Genomic DNA, 21,119 nt, shown 5'->3' with positions numbered 1-21,119 from the left:
CTCCTCATCCAAAACAAACACTCACAAACCGCCCACCCCCACACTGGAGGGAGTCTAGTCCCCGTCATCTGGGTACTTGGCTCTAGTGCCCCGCTTTCCCTGAACAGTGGGCAAGGTGAGCGTCTCCTGCCGGGCCCTTTCCCTCCCCCGCAGGCCGGGCGCAGCCAGGGCTTCTGTAAAGAGGTCAGGGCTCGCTTCGCCGCGGGGCGCACGCGGGTTCCTGCACAGGTGTGGCGGCTGATGGTGGGCATGTGCGTGGAGCCGGCTCGCCGGCCTCCCCCCAACCCCACCCTCCGGCGGCGGCTCCGCTTCTCCTTCCTGCTGCTCATTTATTCTCCTCTTCTGGGTGTGTGACAGCTGTGTGCGGACCGAGGAAGGACAGAGCGCCCTCTCCCCGGCTCCCCGCGCCGCTCTCGGGTAATGCGCTGCCTGCGCCTCGCCGCCGCACTGTGTAAGTGGCGCGGGGGCAGGGACGGGAGTTGGCGGGGAGGGAGAGCCGGGGGAGGCAGGCGGCGGCGCCGAAAGGTGTTAACTCCTTGCTTCGCCGGGAGGCAGCCTGGCACCCTGAACCCCGGAACGCCCCCGGCCCCCCACGCGTTCCGCGGGTTTCCGACCAGCTGGCTGGGAGCGGCGGGGGACAAAGCGGTGCGGGTTTGATGCCGCCGCGGGGTGGCGCCCTCGCCGCCGCGTCTTCCCTTGAAAGTTGGCGGGGGGCTGGGAGCCCGCTCGCCCGCCCACGCCAGGAGGCCAGGGCGCCGGGCCCGGCTGCCCTTGATTCGCCCCATTCCTCCCGCAGGGCCGGGCTCGGACGCCTCCGGACAGCTGAGTCTCGAGGGACGGTGAAGCGCTGGCCGGCGTCGGGGCCCTTGCTGGGGGTCGGGCGGGAGCAGGCGAACCGGAGCGAGATGGAGGCGGCGAGAGGGGGCGCGGAGTAGCCGGCGGACCCCCGGGCTCGCACCTCCCACGGCGCTCCGCGGGGGCGCGGCGGGCGGGGTCCCCGGGGCTGCCATGGAGGTGCCCAACGTCAAGGACTTCCAGTGGAAGCGCCTGGCGCCACTGCCCAGCCGCCGGGTCTACTGCTCCCTGCTGGAAACCGGGGGGCAGGTCTATGCCATCGGGGGATGTGACGACAACGGCGTCCCCGTGGACTGCTTTGAGGTCTACTCCCCCGAGGCCGACCAGTGGACCGACCTGCGCCCCCTGCCCACAGCCCGGGCCGGGGTGGCTGTCACCGCCCTGGGGAAGCGGATCATGGTGATCGGGGGTGTGGGCACCAGTCAGCTGCCTCTGAAGGTCGTGGAAATGTACAACATCGATGAAGGCAAGTGGAAGAAGAGGAGCATGCTGCGCGAGGCCGCCATGGGCATTTCTGTCACGGCCAAAGGCGAGTGGGGCCAAGGCTGAGGGCGGGCAGAGTGAAGGGAGTGGGGCGCCACGGGGAAAGGGATGGAAGCCAACCCTGAGTTGGAGGCCACTGTCACATTCCTGATCCCCAGTTGATCTTTACAATGGACACTGAAACTAGAGACCCGCTGGCCTTATTTCACAGATGGGAAAATTGAGACTCAGCAAGTGAAGTGTCTAGTAAATCAATATGATGCCAGAGCTCCACTCCACCCCACCAGGTTCCTCCCAGCAAACTGGGCAGGCCGGGCCAGAGGGGAGAGCCAAAGGGGGTTAGTGCAATGTCCCTGTACATCCCTTCATTCAGCGGAGTGATTGGGCCTTCCACCCACAGCACCAAATCCCCTGAAATCTTCCTTGCAAGTGCCACGACCTCCAGACACATATTTGGGGCCCTGGGGATGTTCATGCCATCCTCGTACCATCACTAGGCCCCACTGGGAGGGCTTTGGGACCTGATTCCAGGACCTTCTCACCACCATCTGCTTCCTAATCTCAGAGACACTGATGAGTGGACACCATAATGTTCCTGAGGGTCGTGCTTCTGGGGCATCTTGCCCAGGTTCACTAGGTTCTCAGGGCATGCGTGTGCTGATCACGTAGCTTTGATTCTCATTTCCCTTTTTCCAAGCCCATCATTTCTTTCTTTTCAGGCCTGGTACAGCCCAGAGCACAGAGGGGGCTCTGAAAGCTCTTTTGCTAAAACACACAGAGTTTTATGGAAAATGGCCCAGCAGGAGTTAGGAGACCCCAAGTTCAGATCAGACAGGCTTAGTGGGATGCAACCTTTTCTCCTTCTCTTGCAAAACCATTTCAGCTGCCTGTCAGGTCTACTGTAGATCAGAAACCAGTGTTTCTTGAGTACCTGCTCTGTCCCTGGCACAGTTCTAGGTCCCAGGGAGGAAGGAAAGAGGCAGAGGATCTGATCCCTGCCTTTAGGAGCCCAGGTCTTACCAATGAAGGTCAGAGAGAGAAACTCTAACTCAAAATCCCTGAGGGCAGAGTAGCCAATGGGGCCTCCTGAACTCCCAGTAAGAAAGATGGAAGGCGTGGAGGCCCATGGGGAAATAGAGAGGGAAAGGGTCGTCCTTTATCCGCAGATCTCAATAAGTGGGGCTGAAAGATTAAGAACCAACATTTATTGAGTCCTTACCATAGGTGCCTTATAGGTATGAACCCCTTTGACCCTCACAACCTGTCTGATGAGTTAAGTGCTATTACTATCTTCATTTTAGAGAGAAGCAATGTGAGGCCCAGAGAGGTTAAGTAACTTGCCCAAGGTTACGCAGCCAGCAGGTGATGGTCGAGTCTGTGCTCTTAACTATGGCATTGAATGGGTTCAACAGTTAGTTTACTAAGAATTTATACGCCTGTGTGCCACGCTTTCTAGCAGATGCTGGGGCCACAGATGAACAAATCTCAAGAACCTAACTGTCTATTGAAAGAAGCATACAAAGGTTATTTCAGTAACGTGTGGCAAGTAGGGTGACGCAGGTGCCACAGGAGGTCCTGAGCCGCCGCTCTCAGCCCAGCCTTGCAATCCAGGGACACCCAGGTGACTCTGAAAGGATAAGTAAGAATTGGGTGCAGGAATGGTAGTGTGGACTGGATGTGAGGGTTCTCAGCTGGAGGTGTGTGGGTGAAAACAGGAATAGAAGAGGCGGAGTTTGTGTAAGGTAAATTTCTCATTAGCAGGCCCCATCTCCCAGCCACAGGCTAGGGTTGGGATTTGTTTTCCCTCTTTTTAGTAAGATTGGAAAGTAGAAAGAAGTAGTACTCATCCCTGCAATCCCCTTGAAGAATGAAAGTCTCATAGAGCCAGAAGCAGTGAGGACTGGCTACTAGGAGACAGAATCCCGGGCAGGGGTGAGTCCCTGGGAAAAAGAGGGCCCTGGGGGTAGGGCTGTGTCCTTAATAGGCTGCGTGAGGTACTGGGGTGAGGCCCAGGGAGACATGGAGGCGTTGCCCGTCCTCTCTGCTGCACTGTGTCACCTGCAGCCAAGAGCAGTAGAGAGTGGGGGGGACTCACTTCTCTGGGCAGGGCTTCTTATAGGGGCCAGTTTTCTCTCCTCCAAAGCCTCTCCCTCATTCACCCCTAGCCCATTCAGTGCAGGGTGCCTCCTGGAGCCCAGAGCTTTCCTGTGCATGAAGGAGGATAGCCTTCCCCTATCCGGACAAGAAGGAGATGGCAGCAGGCCAGTGTCCCACAAGGCCAATGACAGCAGGGCTGACCTCATTTCCAAAGGCTCCTGCTAGGTCTAGAGAGTTCTGATCTGGGAGTTCCTGAGGAAGAGGCCACTATTGGAGGGTATCAGAGGAATACCCCTTCTCTTTGGCATCCCTCTGGCTGCCCAGGAAGGAGGAGAATGGAGGGGATAAGACCTGCAAAGGGCTGTCCAGGCCTAGACTCCACTGCAGTATACCTCTGTGAAAGCCTTAGTATTTCGGGTTTAACCGAGGGCCAGCCACCAAGGAAGGCTAAGGCATGTAGGCCGACATGGCTTCAAGAAGACCCAGGCTCGACTGTGGCAGGAACTTTTAATGGTGCCACCCGCCCATTCTCGGGCAGAGCGGTGGTTGGGACCTAGCCGGGCTTCAGTGCTTGTATTCCAGGGGTTAACAGAGCCTGGCCATGGTAGGAGCTGAGTACGATGGGCCTGTCTCATAGTGTCTGCTGTATGGCCTTTCTCCTTAGATTACCGAGTGTACGCGGCAGGCGGGATGGGCCTGGACCTCCGTCCACACAACCACCTCCAACACTATGACATGCTCAAGGACGTGTGGGTGTCTCTAGCACCCATGCCCACCCCGAGATATGCTGCCACCTCATTCCTCCGAGGTTCCAAGATCTACGTGCTGGGTAAGGACCCATGGTTGTTGGCCCATGTCTGGCCCATGTCTGGCCCTTCTTCCCTCCCCCGGGTCAGTTCCTATTGGAAGCAGTGCCTGTGTGCTGAGCATCTCCGGGGCACTGGGGGTTAATCACGCTGCCCCACCCCTCAGGGAGCTTCCTATATGATCTGATAACAGTCAGAAGGGGAAACCCAGCCCCAGTCCTCAGAGACTTACTCTTCCGCCCAACCTTCGCCCTACTCTGGCCTCCAGGGGGACGACAGTCCAAGTACGCGGTCAATGCCTTCGAGGTCTTTGACATCGAGACTCGCTCCTGGACCAAGTTCCCCAACATTCCCTGCAAGCGGGCCTTCTCCAGCTTTGTGACCCTAGACGACCGCTTGTACAGCCTGGGTGGCCTGCGGCAGGGTCGGCTCTACCAGCAGCCCAAGTTCCTCCGGACGATGGACGTGTTCGACATGGAACAAGGTAAGCTGGGTGCCAGTCCCCGGCTGCGCACCTCCCTTCTGGCTGAATCCCCCACCATCCACCCAGGCTCACTTACCCAGCTGGGTGAGCCTTTCAGAGTCTGAACACCCTTCTCCATTCAGGGCTGCTCTTGGGATCAAGTTCTTTCATCTGTACAGGGTTCCCTTTGATTGGTTAGTTGTTTTTATCAAAGCCTTTTCCACCTATTGTCCATTCTTAACAACGTCCAGCCAGGGCCAGGTGAGGAAGGGCTTTTTCCTGTTTCTTACTCGTGGAAAAACAGAAGGATCCTGACTCTGACGCTCTGCCTCTCGTCAGCCTCCTTTCCAGCTTAAAGCCCGTGAGAACAGAGGTAGGACAAGGTGATTTGTCATAAGAGATTATGGTTCCTTGGATTACAGCAAGCATGGGAGAGGGTAGAGTATCATTTCAAACAGCAGGAGACATTGTATATGCGCTGAGCACACAGGGTAGATGGAGTGGAGATGCTGCCTAGGGTGAGAGCAGTTTGGGACTCATGTGTGTTTGGAGGGGCGGGTGGTCAGCATCTAATTCTCTCTGTGTATCTCCTGCCATCACCCATGGCCTGTAGGGGGATGGCTGAAGATGGAGCGCTCATTGTTCCTTAAGAAGCGGCGGGCAGACTTTGTGGCCGGCTCTCTGAGTGGACGGGTCATAGTGGCTGGAGGACTTGGTAAGGATAGAGCTTCCGGGCTGGCACTGTGGTCTGGGGCTTGGTGGATTCTAGGCACTCTGCATGAGCAGGAGAGGGTGCTGGCTCCTTGCACACCACCTGCCTACTGCTTTAGTCCAAAGAATTGAAAGCACTCCCCTCCTCCCAGCCTAGATGTCGTGTCTCCATGGACGGGCCTCAGTTGTGGTCTATCTGTCCTCTTACACAGGAGAAACTGAGGCCCAGAGAGCATAAGGGACATACTGATAACCATGTGACACGGGCTTGCCAAGCACAGGTCCCTGGGCCCCTGTCCAGGAATGACTGGAGGTGAAAGTGTGGCAGGGATTGGCCTTGGTCCTCTTTCTCTTCTCCCTGGATACCCAGCTCTGTCATGGAGTAGAAAAGCAGTCTGATCAAATCAGTTATTCTAATGAATTCAGGATTTGCTGTATAAGACCTCCCAGAGATTAGGGTATTTTGAAGGCGGGACCCCAACATCAACAGGGGAGAGACAGATGGGCAGCAGAGCTTCCAGGAACCCAGAGTTTACTCAGTGTGGACAGACACCCTGTTTACCCACACAGGAAAGCAGCTTGATGTAAGCTAGACCATGTGAGCAGCTTTCTCAGTAAAGGGCAGAAGAGAGGCAGTAGTGTCTAGAAACTTCTGGTAAGAGCAGCGGTGGGGAAAGAAAGTTACTCTTGAGATGAAAAGACAGAGAAGGCAGGAAGGACAAAACAGCTGTTTGACAAAAGGGTGGGGAAGGAGCAATTCTGTAGCCAAGGAAGTTGAGGTTGATTGGCTTCTGCTTGTGGTTCCAGAGGGGGGCGGGGAGCAAGATGGGGGGACTTTCCCGGGGCAGATTGGTGACTGGACTCCTTTGTAAGGTCCGGTTCCCTTGGCACTTTCAGGGAACCAACCCACTGTCCTGGAGACGGCAGAGGCGTTCCACCCGGGGAAGAACAAGTGGGAGGTCCTCCCCGCCATGCCCACACCCCGCTGTGCCTGCTCCAGCATCGTTGTCAAGAACTGCCTCCTGGCCGTGGGGGGCGTCAACCAGGGTCTGAGCGATGCGGTGGAAGCCCTGTGTGTCTCTGACTCCTAGCTGGCTCTGGGCCCAGCCACCGTGTCCTGGACCGGATCACCCCACTCTGGACAAGGGGAATGATCTCATCAAAGTAGTTTGGGCTGCTTCCCCGGATGCCAGCTCCTGTCAGCAGCCAGTGGGGTTAGGCCATAGGGCTCTAGGTGACCTCTCCACCTCCAAACCCTACCAATCCGAGAAAACTGTAAGAAGTCTCGATGGCTCTGCCATCCCCCTTCCCCTGTTGGGGCTCAGGTGACTTCTGGGGAGAGTTCTCACTTACTGCTCAGGCAGAGAAAGGTAGGTAGCAGGAGTATATGCTACCTCCCTTCCTGTGGGTTTACCTCTCCCATCTCCAGGATAGGGGGTACGCAGGGCAGTTCTGACCCAGAGGATAGCTACTTGTAGCTGTCCTTTCCCTGGATCTGCGCTAGTCTGAAGGTCTCTTGGGATGGAAGATGGAGAAGGGTTGCAGGGTCCCAACCCCTCTTCTCTCCATTGGTCTACATCCCTTCCCCCTTTGGTGGCCAACTGTGGGCCTGCCCTGGACCTCATCTACTCAGCAAGAATTGGCCCTGAAGCTGGAGGCGGCTGATTCGGAAGGGGAGTCGGGTTCACGTGCACTGGTCCAGGTCAGAAGCCCTGGCCAGGAAGGACCCATGCCTCTCGGGGTCCTGATGGGAATGTAATGATGGGAATGGAGCAGACTCCCAGCCCAGGGTCTGCTGCCCACTCTTCTCCTCACTTCATTTCTGCTTTGGTCACCCCTCCCCAACAGAGGCACCCCTCCCCTTTGTCACCGACAGCCCCAGAGTGTTTCTGTGTGAAACCTTCTTATTTACACTGTGGCATCAAAGTCCACAAAGGGTGGATTACTTGCACTCTGGTTAACAGCAGCAGCACAATGATTAAAATCTATATTCCTATCTTCTCTGGCACCCTGATGCAGGGGTGGGGTGGACGGTGTCTTGATATGCGGAGGGGACCGCATGAAACAGTCCCTCTGACATTCTCAGGCTAAACGGGGCCCCAAGGGACCACTTGTTCTTGGCTGTTCCTTCTGAGTTGGTTCCACCTTCAAACCACCCTGCCCTGACCAGTCACCTCACTCCTAGGAAGACAGCCCACTTTCCGTCTCCTGCGCGTTGACGCCCCACAGGCGTGTTGGGAAAAGGCTGCACTCGTTAACTGACTTCTTCGTTGGGTTACGTCTTGTGACTGGCCTCAGTTCATTCAGCTCGAGCTCATTTCTGTCTTGCCCACAGTAGAAAGGGAATTGCTCACTAATGTAAAAACGTGAAGGACGTGCCTCCTTTTAGCTGGTATAGCACCGCTTTCTGATTCCAAGTTATTTTTAAAAGCTGTGCTAACACGGGGGATACAAAGATGAAAAAAATACATGCCCTGGAGGGGCGGTGGGGGGGGGTCAGGGAGCACGCACCACGTGCTGGTATGATTATTTCTCCTGAAGCAGGAACACCCGTCTGAGGGGTCACGCGGCGCCTCCTGGAGGAGGTAACACCTCCACTGGACCTTCACAGACAAGTGGAACCAGGGTCTTTACGGGACAGTCATTTTGCCTCCCTTTCTCTCGTACCTGATCTTTTTCTTTACCTGGGCACTGGAAGGACACTGCCACCTGCTGACCCAGCCTTTCCCTCCCACCTTGGCATCCTGTGGCCACGGGTGCCCCCTACGGAGCAGACTGCAGAGAGGCCTCCCCTACTGCTTCCAGACCCCCACCCCCAGCCCATTTCCGTTGAGCCCCCTGAAGTGACTGTTAGAAAGAGAGGCTGGGGCAGCAGGTTAGGGGAAGCATCGCTAAGCCCAGCCCTCCATTCCACTTCTGTCTCTGCACTGCCTGCTCCCACGCTCCCCAACCCCTCCCCAAGAAAGGCATTTACGAATGGGCTGCCTCCACCCCTTCTAACAGGAAGCCTAGCTTTGTGTGTAGGAGGCTCTCCAAGCACACAAAATGGCACCAGACATGTGGATGGGACTGAGGCATTTTAAATAGTTGGGGTACCTTAGGGCTGTAGCCAGCCCTAAAGGTTCTTCCCATTATGAGAATGGGGGACTGACTGCTGCAACCCGTGAGGGCCACTCAGGGCTCAAGCTGGTATCTGCTGAGGACTCACCTCTTGGAGGTGCATGCTGGGAAGACTTTGGGTGTGGCTCACAGAGGAGCGAGGGAAATAGGGGGTGTCAGCGGCATACCTCATGGCTGTACCTCATGGTGCTGCAGAGGCCGCTCAGGATCTGGGGTCCGATGGCCTGGCTCCGGGCCTCAACCCCCTCCCTGCCTGCCATAGGCCTTCTCATCCCCATCCGTCTCTGGAAGGCCCCTCCCCTCTCTTGTCTTCACTTCCTAATCTGTAAAACAAAAGCAATGACAATGCCATCTCACAAGCTGGCAAAGCACCCGCTTCAATCCTCAGATCAACTCTGTGGAGAAGGCAGTATCCTCGTATTTTGCACATGAAACAACTAAGCCTCCAAGAGGTTATATAACTTGTCCAAGGTCACAAGCTAGTAAGTGACTGAACCAAATCTGATTCTAAAACCTGTGACCACAATACTGCATTGCCTCAAATGGAACAGCACGTAGGAAAGGGGAGAAAATCAGCTGCTCTGTACCGTGTAGGGGTTCAGAATGTCAAACCTGGAAAGATGGAGGGCTCCAAACATTCCTTTTGTTTCCCAAGGAATGAGTATGAGAATTAGCAAGGAAAGATTGGGAAGGGCTCCCTAACGTGCAATGAGCATAGAATATTCCTACATTTACATCCCAGGAAAGTTCCCTTCTGGCTCTTTGACTGTGTCAGCTATTGCAAAGCATTGTTTGACACTGAACTCCAGTTATGTGTCTGGCGTGGTGCTGGACTTGGGATTCCTGCCCTCCAGTAGCTGCAGCCTTGGGAGGGAGACGGGGACTAAATCTGCAGTTAGTATTTGATGAGACGAGTGTCAGCCTTTGCTAGTGTAACCCAGAGGTGCCCCATCCTTACTGGCTACAGAGAACTGAGAGGAACTGAGGGGATCAGAGAGGTTTCCAGAAAACAAATCTCAAACTGCACTTTGAAAGAAGAGGGAGAACAGCCAGGCAGAGGAGGATGACCCCAGGCTTTGAAGCAAGAAATGTGAGTTCAAATCATAATTGTCATGTGCGGATTGAACTTGGGTACGTTGTTAACCCCTGAATCTCAGTTTCCTTATTTGTAAAATGAACAAAATAAGGCCTCACTGAGGTTAAGAGCTACCTACTATACACAAAATGATTTGCATATATAAGGTGAGTAGCTGCACTATTATTTTTTGTTGTTGAGGGAGAGACAGAGGTGTTCTCAAGTCCACTGAGGGACAACATGCACATTGCAGAGAATCTAGGGAGATGGGCTGGAAGTACAGGCAGGGCAGGTCAAGAGGCCTCACGTGCCTTGCTGAGGAGTCTGGACTTTATCCATATGGGAAACTGGGAGCAAATTAAGGATTTTAAGTGGAGAAGCATTGTGACCAGATTTGTGCCATTGGAACATAGGATCAGCCAAGTTCCTCTTCTGAGGAAACCGAAGTAAAACCACCAAGGCACCATCTAAGATGAGAAAGAACCCCAGGGACTTCCCTGGTGGCATAGTGGTTAAGAATCCGCCTGCCAATGCAGGGGACCCGGGTCCAAGAAGATCCCACATGCAGCGGAGCAATTAAACCCGTGCGCCACAACTACTGAAGCCCGTGCGCCTAGAGCCTGCGCTCCGCAACAAGGGAAGCCACCGCAGTGAGAAGCCCACGCGCCGCAGCAAAGGGTAGCCCCCGCTCATGGCAACTAGAGAAAGCCCACGTGCAACGATGAAGACCCAACACAGCCAATAAATAAATAAGTAAACTTTTTTTTTTTTTAAAGAAAAAACCCCAGTTGGGGTTGGAATCTTCAGAAAAACACGTGGGCCAAGCTTGTCAGGCCTCCTCTGGAGGAAGGTCCATCTGCTGGGCAATTAAAGTGCCAGGCGGGTTTAGAACCACAGAAAGTGGACAAGTCCCTCCCTTCCATGGCTTCTTCTCCTCCAGAATTTCTAATGATCTCTTGCATTTGCATTGAGCTTTCTGTCCCACAGATACACTGAACAGGAGGTGGGGTACCATCGGCCTTTTCCAACCCCCATCTTGTAGAAGAAGAAAGAGAACCGGGAACCCTATGACTAACCCAAGCGGCACAGCTAACAAGTGATGGAACGGAGACTCTAATCCAGCTGTCGGGGTGGAGGGTAGTGCACACGCCCACCGCCCACCATTCTGAGCTCTGCAGTAAGAGATGGCATGCCCGCCCCTGGGTGGCGGCAGAACAGGACCAAAGCCTCAGGCCAGGCTTGGTGAGATCAAAGAGTTGCGTGGGCAGGCGCTTCTTGTTGGCATTAGACAACTGCAGAAGTGAAGGCATGAGGCAGAGCACAGGCAAGAGCTGAAGAGATGGGCACATAAAACGACCCAGACAGGTTGGGCAGATAAGCTTCCATTTTATTAGTTTCCTAGGGCTGCCATAACAAAATACTGCAGACTGGTGGCTTCAAAAACAACAGAAATGTATTGCCTCACAATTCTAGAAGTCTGAAATCAAGAGGGAGGGGGAACCTTCCTTGCCTCTTCCTGGCTCTGAGGACTGAGCTGATCTGGGAAGGCTTCCTGGAGGAGACTGCTGTTATAACTGGGCCTCAAGGGAAGGGAGATTTGGGTGCCAAAATGCACACAGGAGTGGGGAGTGATGTGAAAAATGATTAGAAGACAAGTTGGAGCCTGTGCCGACCCTGAATAGTGGGTCGATGCCTCGAGAAGAAGGGTTTGAGGAAGGTCAGCATCAGTGTGATATGATGGTTGTGGCCGCCTCTCCAAGCACACCCCTCTCCATTGGTGGTGCCAGGAGTGACGGAGGAGGGGGTGGGGAGTAGGGGGGAGGAGCCCATCTGTGGGAAAGGGTGGCGAGCCAGCTGGCTGCAAGTGCAATGTCTCTAGAGTACCCTGTGTTACGTTCTTGTAGAGTCTGCATTCTCCCTCAGGATGTGACCCTTTAATAATTTAAACTGTGCGGTGTTTTCCCAAATATCCAGTTCATTTGAGCTCCCCAGGCAGGTGTGTGCCTGGTTCAAAGAACCCCCAGAGCCCACGTGTTCCTGACGGCGTGAAGCAGAGCACCAAGAAACCACCGTCCGCAGCCCAGAGGCCAAAGTGTCCCTCTTTCCAAGAGTGATGGACCCCTTTACAGGTTATGTGCAGTTGGTATTTCATAGCAGACAAACTTCCTGCGACTCCACCCAGCATGCTCTGGGCCAGCCTGACCCCTGCACATGAGCACACTCACAAACATACACACGCTCACACACACACACTCACCTCTCTCCCTTCCCCTCCCCTCTCTCTTTCATGCTCTCACACACACCTCACGCACCCACATACCCCTCACTCTTACACAGACCTTACATGTACACTCGCAGATTTACACTCACATAATCACTCATGTTCACATACACAACTCACACACCTCACTCTTACGCTTCACACTTGCCTCACACCCTTACAATATAGCTCACACTCACACGTGCCTTAAACTCTTATACCCACACACTTCAAATACACCCCACACTTTTACACATTTGCACGCACTTCACACGCATGTGCACACCTGTTCACGCACCTGTTTACACTCTTACGCACGCCTCGCACCCACACATATACCCCTCACACTTACACTCTGGTACACACGCTGGGAGCAGGTGCCCGGGCTCAGAACCCCTTCAGTGTGGACGGTGAGTTGCCAGCTCAGGAGCATCCACTGCTTTGACACCCACACTGCCGGCGCCTCCAGAACCTCGTGCACAGTTTGCTGTAACAGCCAGGGGGACCTTCGCACCCTCATTTCCCTAGGACCCTAGGAAAGACTGGGATCCATCTATTTTACGGGGGAGGAAACTGAGACCCAAAGGAGTCCTGTGGCTTCCCCAAGCTGTCACGAGTTCCGTAAACGGGGCGGGGCGGGCAGGCGGAACCGTTTGCGGCTTCCCTGCTTACCTTCACGCGCTCAGCACCTGGTCCATGCCTTGCACGCAGCCAGCACTTGGTAAACCTGGACTGAGACAGCGAATGGGTGAAGGGAAAGGACAGGGGAAAAGATCCTGTTGCCCCAGTCCCATTCCTAATTTAGCCAGACTGAATTCTCCTGGCTCTTGAGACTTTTCTTTTCTTTTTTTCATGCAAAACCTCCCAGCCGCCTGCTTCCTCTGAAGAGGAAATATCTGGCAGACGACTCAGAAGGTCAATGGGGGGAGGGGCTGGAGGCCCGGAAGTGTCTGAAGACTTGACGTCTGAGGTGACACTTTAGAAGTGGTGGCTTTTGTAGGTGGTTCAGGGAGAACTCTGTCTCCCCCAGGCTCGTGGGCTCCGCCTCCCCCTCCCCGCACCCTCCACGTTGCTGCAGTGTGGAGACCGGGCGGGCGAGGAACTCCGGGCTTGCGGTTGGTGGCCTTCTGACCCGCCTGGGCACTAACCGGGCTGTCCAGGCTCCAGCCTCGGTCAGCCTCGGAAGGGGGGGTGTGGATGTGCCAGGAGGTGAGGGACCCCTGAGGCCCCATTCACTGTCTCTAGAAGGTGGCCCACCTTGCCTGCTGTATCTGGAGGACCAGAAGGAGGACTTTGGGGTGACCGGCCTCCCATTCAACAGACAATGGGCCTTGGTCCTAATCTCAGTTTAGCAATTCACATTCTTAAAAACAAACATTTATAAGGCAATAATAATTTACAAATCCCTTTCCCAGGCTCCCCACTCCAGATACAGCAACCCCATCTGTAGGAGAAGGGACTGGATTGGAGCTGCCCTTCCAAACTGGTCTTACTCTGCCTCAGACTCAAGTCCCAGCACCTCGGGGAAGGCAGCTCAACCGTGGGTGGAAAACGACCGCCTCGTCCCACACCTCCGGCCCCCTCCACATGGCGGCTGGATTCCTCTGCCCTTTCAGAAACCGTTCTCATCTGCAAACCTGCCTACACCCTCACAGAGCTGAAACACCCTCCCTCAGCTCCCCCGGTCCTCCAGGTGATTCCCAGCCTCCGTCTTGACTTCTAAGACCCTTCACGAAAGTCCTGCCCTTCCAGCCCCCCCTCCTTACCTCTGCCAAGTGTGGCTTGTGGGAGACCACTGGAGCAGGCAGTTCCCTAACCTGTCCCTGCTGCTCCCCCCCCACGCCCCAGCCCATCCCTCCCCGCAGAACACAGAATACCCCCTCCTTGTGTACCCCCACCTCACCCCCATACACACAGGGCTCCGCAGGACACGGTGAGATCGTTAACCTTCATGCCCAGAGCATCACTGTGCTGGGCACCAGAGCCTAAATGTGGAATAAGTGGCTGAATGGAACAAATGCGTAGCAAACAACCAAACAGAAGGAAAGTCAGACAACAAAGGGCCCAGAGAGCACCAGCTTTGAGAGTAACCTTTACAAAGCTCCCCTTCCTCTGAGCGCATCTGGCTGGTATGAGGAACCAGAGCCAGGAAATCGGCAGTATTTCAAATCCCCCTGCTTATGGGGTGGGTTCTCTCTCCCCTTCTCCCCGGGCTCTGACAGGAGTGATATAAGGTCAGAATTGGGCTTTTCATAAACTTTGGGTGACAGCCAGCCTATTAATCCAGGCTGGTGGTAGCAGCCCCAGCACAAGATTGTGCTAGCGTCATTCAGGGCCAAGAGACATGCTGGCTTCCCTTCCCAAGGGCCAGGAGCTGGTGACCTGGCTAAAGAATGTGCTTGGCTAGGGGTTTACATTCCAGGATCAGTTTGGGAGGCAAAGGGCTTAGGTTGCCAGTGGGAGCCAAGCATGGGCAGGGAGGCGGCACTGGGCAGACCTTCCTCCCTCGTCCCTCCTGGGCATACCTCCCATGCCCTGCCCTTTCTGGTCCTGCCTGGACCTCTTTGGACCTCCCTGAGTGCAGGGTGGCGGCTGTGGACCAGGAGGAGGAAGACCTCAGCCCCCTCAAGGGAGCAGCATTTAAATGGAGTATAAAGTACTGAGTTCTAAGCCACAGTATCCACAGCCATAAATCCCCAGCTGCTGGAGAGCCTTTTCCAGTTTACAAAGAGGCTCCACATTCAGGATCTCCTTTGGCCAATAGGAACTGAGGCCTGAAGGGACTGAGTCACCCACCCCAGGTCATGTGGCCAGCAAGGGGCAGAGCTCGGTATGGAAACCCATTATCTGACTGCCATTCTGAGGCTCATGTACCCCCTTCTTCATCTATATCAACAGCCTTTGTACCCCAGAATCTAACCCAAGGCCCTGACCTCACAGAGTCAGTGAAGGATCAGTGACCACTGTAATGATAGGGGTTTATTTTTATTTACGTCTTCTCCATCTCAGTCCATCAAGGATCTCAGATGACCAATGGCAACAACACACCAGGGTTAGCTGGTGGACAGTCCTCGGTGACTGGGTACCCAGTGGAGGAATCCCATGAAAGCTTTTGTCCCAGTCATAAGCATAGGGGCCCCCCCTCTACACCCCCACCCCACAGCAATGGGAGTTACACAACCTCAGAGATTGAGAATGAACATAGAAGTGATGGGAGTTACACAACCTCAGAGATTGAGAATGAACATAGAAGTGAGGGGCAGAAAGGAGCTCTTTTTGTTTTGCCGTTAACAGTGGGGTAAGGAGACCCCTTTCCAAAGTACTGACTAGAAGCCCTAGACTTTAAAGCTACACAAATATCCACCCACCCCACCTCCCAACTCTCAGCAAGAACCCTCATCTGGCATTAAAAAACAAGCAGTGAGAGTAATTCAAAGGCCCTTCCTTTTCTCCCCCAAGTGAGGCTGCTCCCTCCCTCCCCCAGCACAGAGCTCCAGCCTTGGGCGGTTTCAATGACCACTTCCTAGCGCTGAACTTATCTTAACAGTCCTTTGTCCCAGATCAGATCAGCTGTAGCTCAGGGGGACAGCCCCTTGCTGTCATAGCTCCCATCCACACAAACACACACTTCAGTCTCAGCCAGAATGGGGGTTGGGGGGAGCAGACTTGGGAGGACCAGAGCCCAGCAAAACCCCAAGCAGACTGAGAAGAAACCATCAGTCTGACAGCTTCACATCTTGTTTAGTCCCACAGCAAGCCCAGGAGGGGTCCTGAGGCACGCTTCAGGTTGAGTGAACTATGACTTAGAGAGCTTAGTCTACTTGAGACTTGGATAAATCAAGGATCGTCTCCAAGCCACAGTATGATGGTTGAGAATGCTATTTCTGGAGCCAGATTGCCTAGGCTCCAATCTGGCTCCACCACTTGCCAGCTCTGTAACCCCACATGGGCAGGTATTTAATTTCTCTGTGTCCCAGTTTCCTCATCTGTGCAATGGGGATAATCATATGTTAGAACCTATTTCATAGAATTGTGGTGAGGACTGAATTCATTCATACAGTGACTAGCACACAGTGTGTTAGCTGTGCAAAAGAGAATAATTCTTATCCAGAGAGTTGCCGAGAGATCAGGGATAGTCATAGTCAGTTAGTGGCAGAGCAGAGCCTGGAGCCCAGGGTGTCAAACTCCTGAGCCAAAACATCATGCCAGGGGTGGGAGCGGGAATGGGGCTCCTGAGTGTCCTGTAGTGAGGGAATCGGTTGCCAGGTGGGCAAAAGAACAGGCATGACTGAGATTTCTAATTTGTCCCTACTTAAACATTGCAGAGAAGTTACAGCAGAGTTGAAATGCAACTCAGAGTTGATTTATCCAAATCCCTTTCTATAGATGAGGAAACTGCACCCCAAAGAGAAAGTCCTTGGCCATGACCAACAATGTGGGTAGTGGTGAAAGAGGAGGTGGAACCCAGGACTCCTGTTTTTTTTTTTGGCTGTACCACACAACTTGCGGGGTTCCCCGACCAGGGACTGAACCCGGGCCCTCGGCAGTGAAAGCAAGGACTCTTAACCATTGGACCACCAGGGAATTCCCTGGAACCCAGGATTCGTGATTCCTGTCCGTCTGTGTGTAATTTCCCTGCTGCTCCAGGTGGGAGACAGTGCAAACTCTCTGGCTTGGGGAGAAGAGCTAGCTTCTCCTTGGTCACATCCCTCTCAGGCCTGGCCTGTGAATAACATTCAATTTCCCATTGTAACTGAGAGCTTGGGGACTGTTTTCAGCGTCTGCAGCACAAAATTCCCCAAACTCCTGGTAAGGCTTACTAAATTTATATTGTAAGCGGCTCACCAGTTCCATCTTGTGTTTCCGAAGCCCATGTGGGCACCACAAGACAATGTGATTCTTAAGGACTTGAGTTGTGATGTAAGACTGACAGGGTTTGCCTCCCAGCTGTGTTACTCCTAGCTAAGACTGAGTGGTCTTGGACATGACACTATGTCTAAGATTCTTAGAACGAGGACTGGCTCAATAAATGTCGGATAACATTATACCCATTATTGTAGTTGCTCAGCACATATTTGTTGAATGAATGAATTAATTAATGAATGAAATGAACAAATTGCTCATTAAATGAACAAATTGCCTAAGCAGACCTCCACTTGCGGTCACAGCATCGGGCATCCCATAAAACTTGCTAGGCTTAGTTCGGTCAGCAGAGGGCAGCATTGAGTCAAGCATCTCAATTTACCAGAGACTTGCAGAATTCACAATCCTGTTTTCGGATGCCCAGCTCCCAATCTTGGAGGGCCACTTCTAACGTGTAGGTTCCTAACCGAGCAGTTCCACCAGCCCCTGAGAAAGAAAGGTCAGCACCTTCAAGGCCATATTGTCCACCACCCGAGAGTGTCAGTAACTGAGGGCTGTAGCTCAGAGCTCTGAGAAAGGGAAATATAATGGTTGAGGTCTCAGGCAAAGAGGTGGTAAGCTGAGCCCTTTAGCCTGCAGCAGCCCTTTTTCCAGAGAAAAGGAAAGAGGGGCCCAGGCATCTATACTGAGATAAATCCCAAGGCAGGAGATGCTCTAGGGCCTGGGAGCTCCCCTGCAGAGGATCATCAGATCCAGAAAGTGCTTAGCTGGCCCTCTACTTTCCTGCCCCCACTACTCTCTCAGCATCTCCCCTCACTCCTACCCCACCCCCACCCCATCCCAGAAGGTCTTTCGTCATAGTTTACCCTCCCTTCAAGGTCCAACTGGCCTCCTGTGAGGCCCTCCCTCAAACCCCTGAGCCAGAATAAGACCCATCCTTTCAGCCCCACGTGGCATTTTGTACCTGTCTTTTTTTTTTTAATACATACATAGTTTAAATTTATTATAGTTTGTTTTCATCTCTCCAAGGGAATGACTGGATTAACAGTGTAGATATGGGGATGTGAAATTTATGGTATGAGACCAGACATAGGGTAGTTGCAAGAAGTTGCTTATTTTTTGGTTAACACTCATAAAATTTTTTCCTTCATATTTTCTTCAAGCATTTTTAAAAATAAATTTATTTATTTATTTAATTTTGGCTGTATTGGGTCTTCGTTGCTGTGCACAGACTTTCTCTAGTTGGGGCGAGCTGGGGGTTGGGGGGAGCTACTCTTCGTTGCGGTGCGTGGGCTTCTCATTGTGCGGGATTCAGTAGTTGTGGCTCACGGGCTCTAGAGTGCAGGCTCAGTAGTTGTGGCTCATGGGCTTAGTTGCTCCGCGGCATGTGGGATCTTCCCAGACCAGGGCTCAAACCTGTGTCCTTTACACTGGCAGGAGGATTCTTAACCACTGCGCCACCAGGGAAGTTCCTTCAAGAATTTAAGTGCGTCTCTTGTGCCCTAAATTTGTGCTACTGACCAAACCACCTATCTAACCTTCTTCTTAGCTTTTATTTTACTTTTAAAAAATTTTTATTGGAGTATAGTTGACTTACAGTGTTGTGTACGCGGGCCTCTCCCCGTCGCGGCCTCCCCCGTTGCGGAGCACAGGCTCCAGACGCGCAGGCCCAGCGGCCATGGCTCACGGGCCCAGCCGCTCCGCGGCACGTGGGATTCCCCCGGACCGGGGTACGAACCCGTGTCCCCTGCGTCGGCAGGCGGACCCCCAACCACTGAGCCACCAGGGAAGCCCCAGCCTTCCCACTTCCTAATTTGGATTACATGGTACTTTATTTATCTTATTTCCCTTACTAAACTGTAAACTTCCTGAGAGCAGGGAGCTAATTCTTAGTTGCCCCTCAAGAGTCATCTTAGATGTATTTCTTTTTCAGTAGAAATACCCCAAAGCGTGGCCTTGGTATCCCTCACCTGCCCTCCCACGAGCACCCTGCACTTCACACATCACAGCAGTCCTTACTCTGAGCCACATTAACATCCTCTTCTGCTGGTCTGGACACACACAGACACACACAGATTGTGAAGTGTGCAAGGACTGGCACAGATGTTTGTTCCTAACTGTCTCCCCAGCGAGGCACCTAGTAGCCTCAATAAATGGTTAATCCCAGAGCCCCTCACACAGTGATCACCAACAGTAGGCTTCCCCCCAACACCCCGCAACTGGCTGGTGGGGCAGGCAGGATTGAGATGGCTCAGCTCAGCCCAGATTCCTGGGCACATCCGAGCACATGACCCAGGAATTCCCCAATACCTGCCGGCAGCCAAGTCCCCTGACGTAATCAGATTCTCTGTCAGGCATTCTCACTCTGAGACAGACCAGGTCTCCCTTGAAGGAATCTGAGCATTGAGTTTTAGCAGTTAAGATCATTTCCGAGTTGTATGCTGTTCCGGCTCTGTGTCTGTTTGTCTGCCTCCCTGGCCTGTCTGCTGTAGGCAGACAGCGGCCAGGTCCATTCATCACTAAAGCCCTCTCTTGTAGTTCCTTAGAGGCCAGCAGGCTGCGTCTTGACTGGAACGGAGATCTCTTTTCTCTGCAGACTTTGGCTATCATGGCTTGCCCCCTAAATGGGGATTCACATTCTGATCAAAGGAATCTGAAGTGAGGGCGGGGAAGGTCCAAGAGGTACGGGAGATCTACCCCAACTCCCCACCCCCCCACCCCTGCAATAGTCAGTTTAGCTGGGAACAGAGGGAAATCACTTTAGCCTTTGAATTCCATTGCACATGCATTCCTTTAGTTCATAAACATCTATTGAGTGCCTTTTTTGTGCCTAGCAGTGGGCTAAGTGTTAGGGATACCTGGAATCTAGATTAGGTCTAGACTAATCTAGATTTCATAGAAGTCTTGATTAAGCTTGAAAGGGAATTTTAGGCTCATCTGTATGATTCTTTCATCTTACTTATGATAAAATATTGATTCATCTGGCTAACTGTCTCAGATCCTTCAGGTCTCAGCTTAAAAGGCTCTGTCTGCAGGAAACTGCCCCAGACCAACCTCCTCCTCTCTGCGCTAGGGGCTCCCTCCTGTTATAGACCCCAAGGGCATTCTGTTCTTCCCCCATTGTGTACACATCTTCCTCTGTCTAGGATTTGCTTACTTCTCACTAGACTGAGAACTCTCAGAGACCATGTCCACCCTGGCACCATCATATTCATAGGCCAGCACCTAGTGGGCACCAGTATTTGTAGAATGACTAAGTGATGGGGTAAAAGGCCACAGACATGGTTGGTGTCAGTCAGGACTAGAACTCAGGGCTCCTAACACTCAGCCCTGTGCTTGATCTTATATTACCCATGCTTCCTCTTGAGAGCCCTAATCTATCTAGATGGCCCCAGCTACCTGGCCCCAGGAATGGATGCAGATCTCATTGGGGAAAGGAAGTCCGGGGGGAACATTCACCTGGGCCTCATTCTATTTTCACAGATAACCCAGGGGAGGCCGGCAGAGAGAAGAATACCAAACTGGCTACCACCTCCTGTGATCCTCCAGATTTGGGGAAGCAGTGTTGGTTTCCTGCATAAGTGGATCCTCTTCAGCTACAAAGGAAGCCAACGGCCCCATTCTCCACCCCTAACTCACAAAAGAAAGGATCAGTGGAAGTGGGAAAGTGGGCAGACACTAAATATAAATTTCAGTCACTGGGGATCACGTCCTTCTTGATCTTCAGCATGTCCTGAATACACAGCTGGCGGCACCATCCTCCTGAGGCCTCTGAATCCCAGCTCTGCCAGTTTCTCACCAGTTGTGTGGCCTTGGGCACAGGATTGAGCTACCATGAAGACTCAAGGAGAAATGTTCCTTTCTCCCCATTACACTCCACATCTAGATGAAGCAGGAGAGCCTGTGGATATTCTCATTTCACTCTAATGACACTCAGTATGGGGATTCTGGACCTGGGGATTCTGCTCCAGGCCTTAAAAATGAAGCCATATGTCATGACCTACCTGGCTCCAAAATCACAGAAAGGAAAACTTGAGTGGGCAGCTATTTACAGGTTTAGGGAGACAAGTTATATAGCAGGAGTGTAATACATTTTTTAATGAATGAATGTTTCCCTTTGTTTCTCTCCACCTCCTCCCAATGCTTTGTAAATTCCACCACATCTTGAGGGACCCACTCAAATTTAGAAGCCTTATTTGCTGAAGAAGTAAGAACTTTCCAGAACTGCATTTCTGGGATACAATTAAGGTTGATCCAACTGAAGACAGTTGAATTCAGAACCCTGAAACAGCTCTCCCCTAGCCCTCCAACTTGAGAGTCTGCCTCCATCCCATTCCATCCCTCCTTCCTCCTTACGGTCTTAAAGAAGTGGTCAAGTGCCTTTAC

General features: G+C 53.1%; 1 protein-coding gene across 3 annotated transcripts; it reads left to right on the top strand.

Annotated features, from left to right (window-relative positions):
• The first annotated feature begins 359 nt into the window (after positions 1–359).
• Positions 360–7,380, top strand: KLHDC8A (kelch domain containing 8A). 3 transcript variants are annotated; one of them, XM_060142098.1, is made up of 6 exons: positions 360–451; positions 797–1,384; positions 4,100–4,264; positions 4,510–4,725; positions 5,318–5,419; positions 6,313–7,380. In XM_060142098.1, the coding sequence occupies exons 2-6, from the start codon at positions 1,009–1,011 to the stop codon at positions 6,504–6,506; spliced, it is 1,053 nt and encodes a 350-aa protein (XP_059998081.1). In that variant the 5' UTR covers positions 360–451; positions 797–1,008; the 3' UTR covers positions 6,507–7,380. The 3 variants fall into 3 exon arrangements, with proteins under 3 accessions (XP_059998081.1, XP_059998080.1, XP_059998082.1); XM_060142097.1 differs by lacking the exon at positions 360–451 and having other exon boundaries at positions 559–1,384; XM_060142099.1 differs by lacking the exons at positions 360–451; positions 5,318–5,419 and having other exon boundaries at positions 559–1,384.
• The last annotated feature ends 13,739 nt before the right edge of the window (positions 7,381–21,119 follow it).

This window comes from Lagenorhynchus albirostris, chromosome 2 (genome assembly GCF_949774975.1).
Source record: "Lagenorhynchus albirostris chromosome 2, mLagAlb1.1, whole genome shotgun sequence".
Taxonomy (NCBI): domain Eukaryota; kingdom Metazoa; phylum Chordata; class Mammalia; order Artiodactyla; family Delphinidae; genus Lagenorhynchus; species Lagenorhynchus albirostris.
The sequence above is the reverse complement of the archived record's forward strand: the minus strand, read 5'-3'. Positions and strand labels throughout refer to the sequence as shown.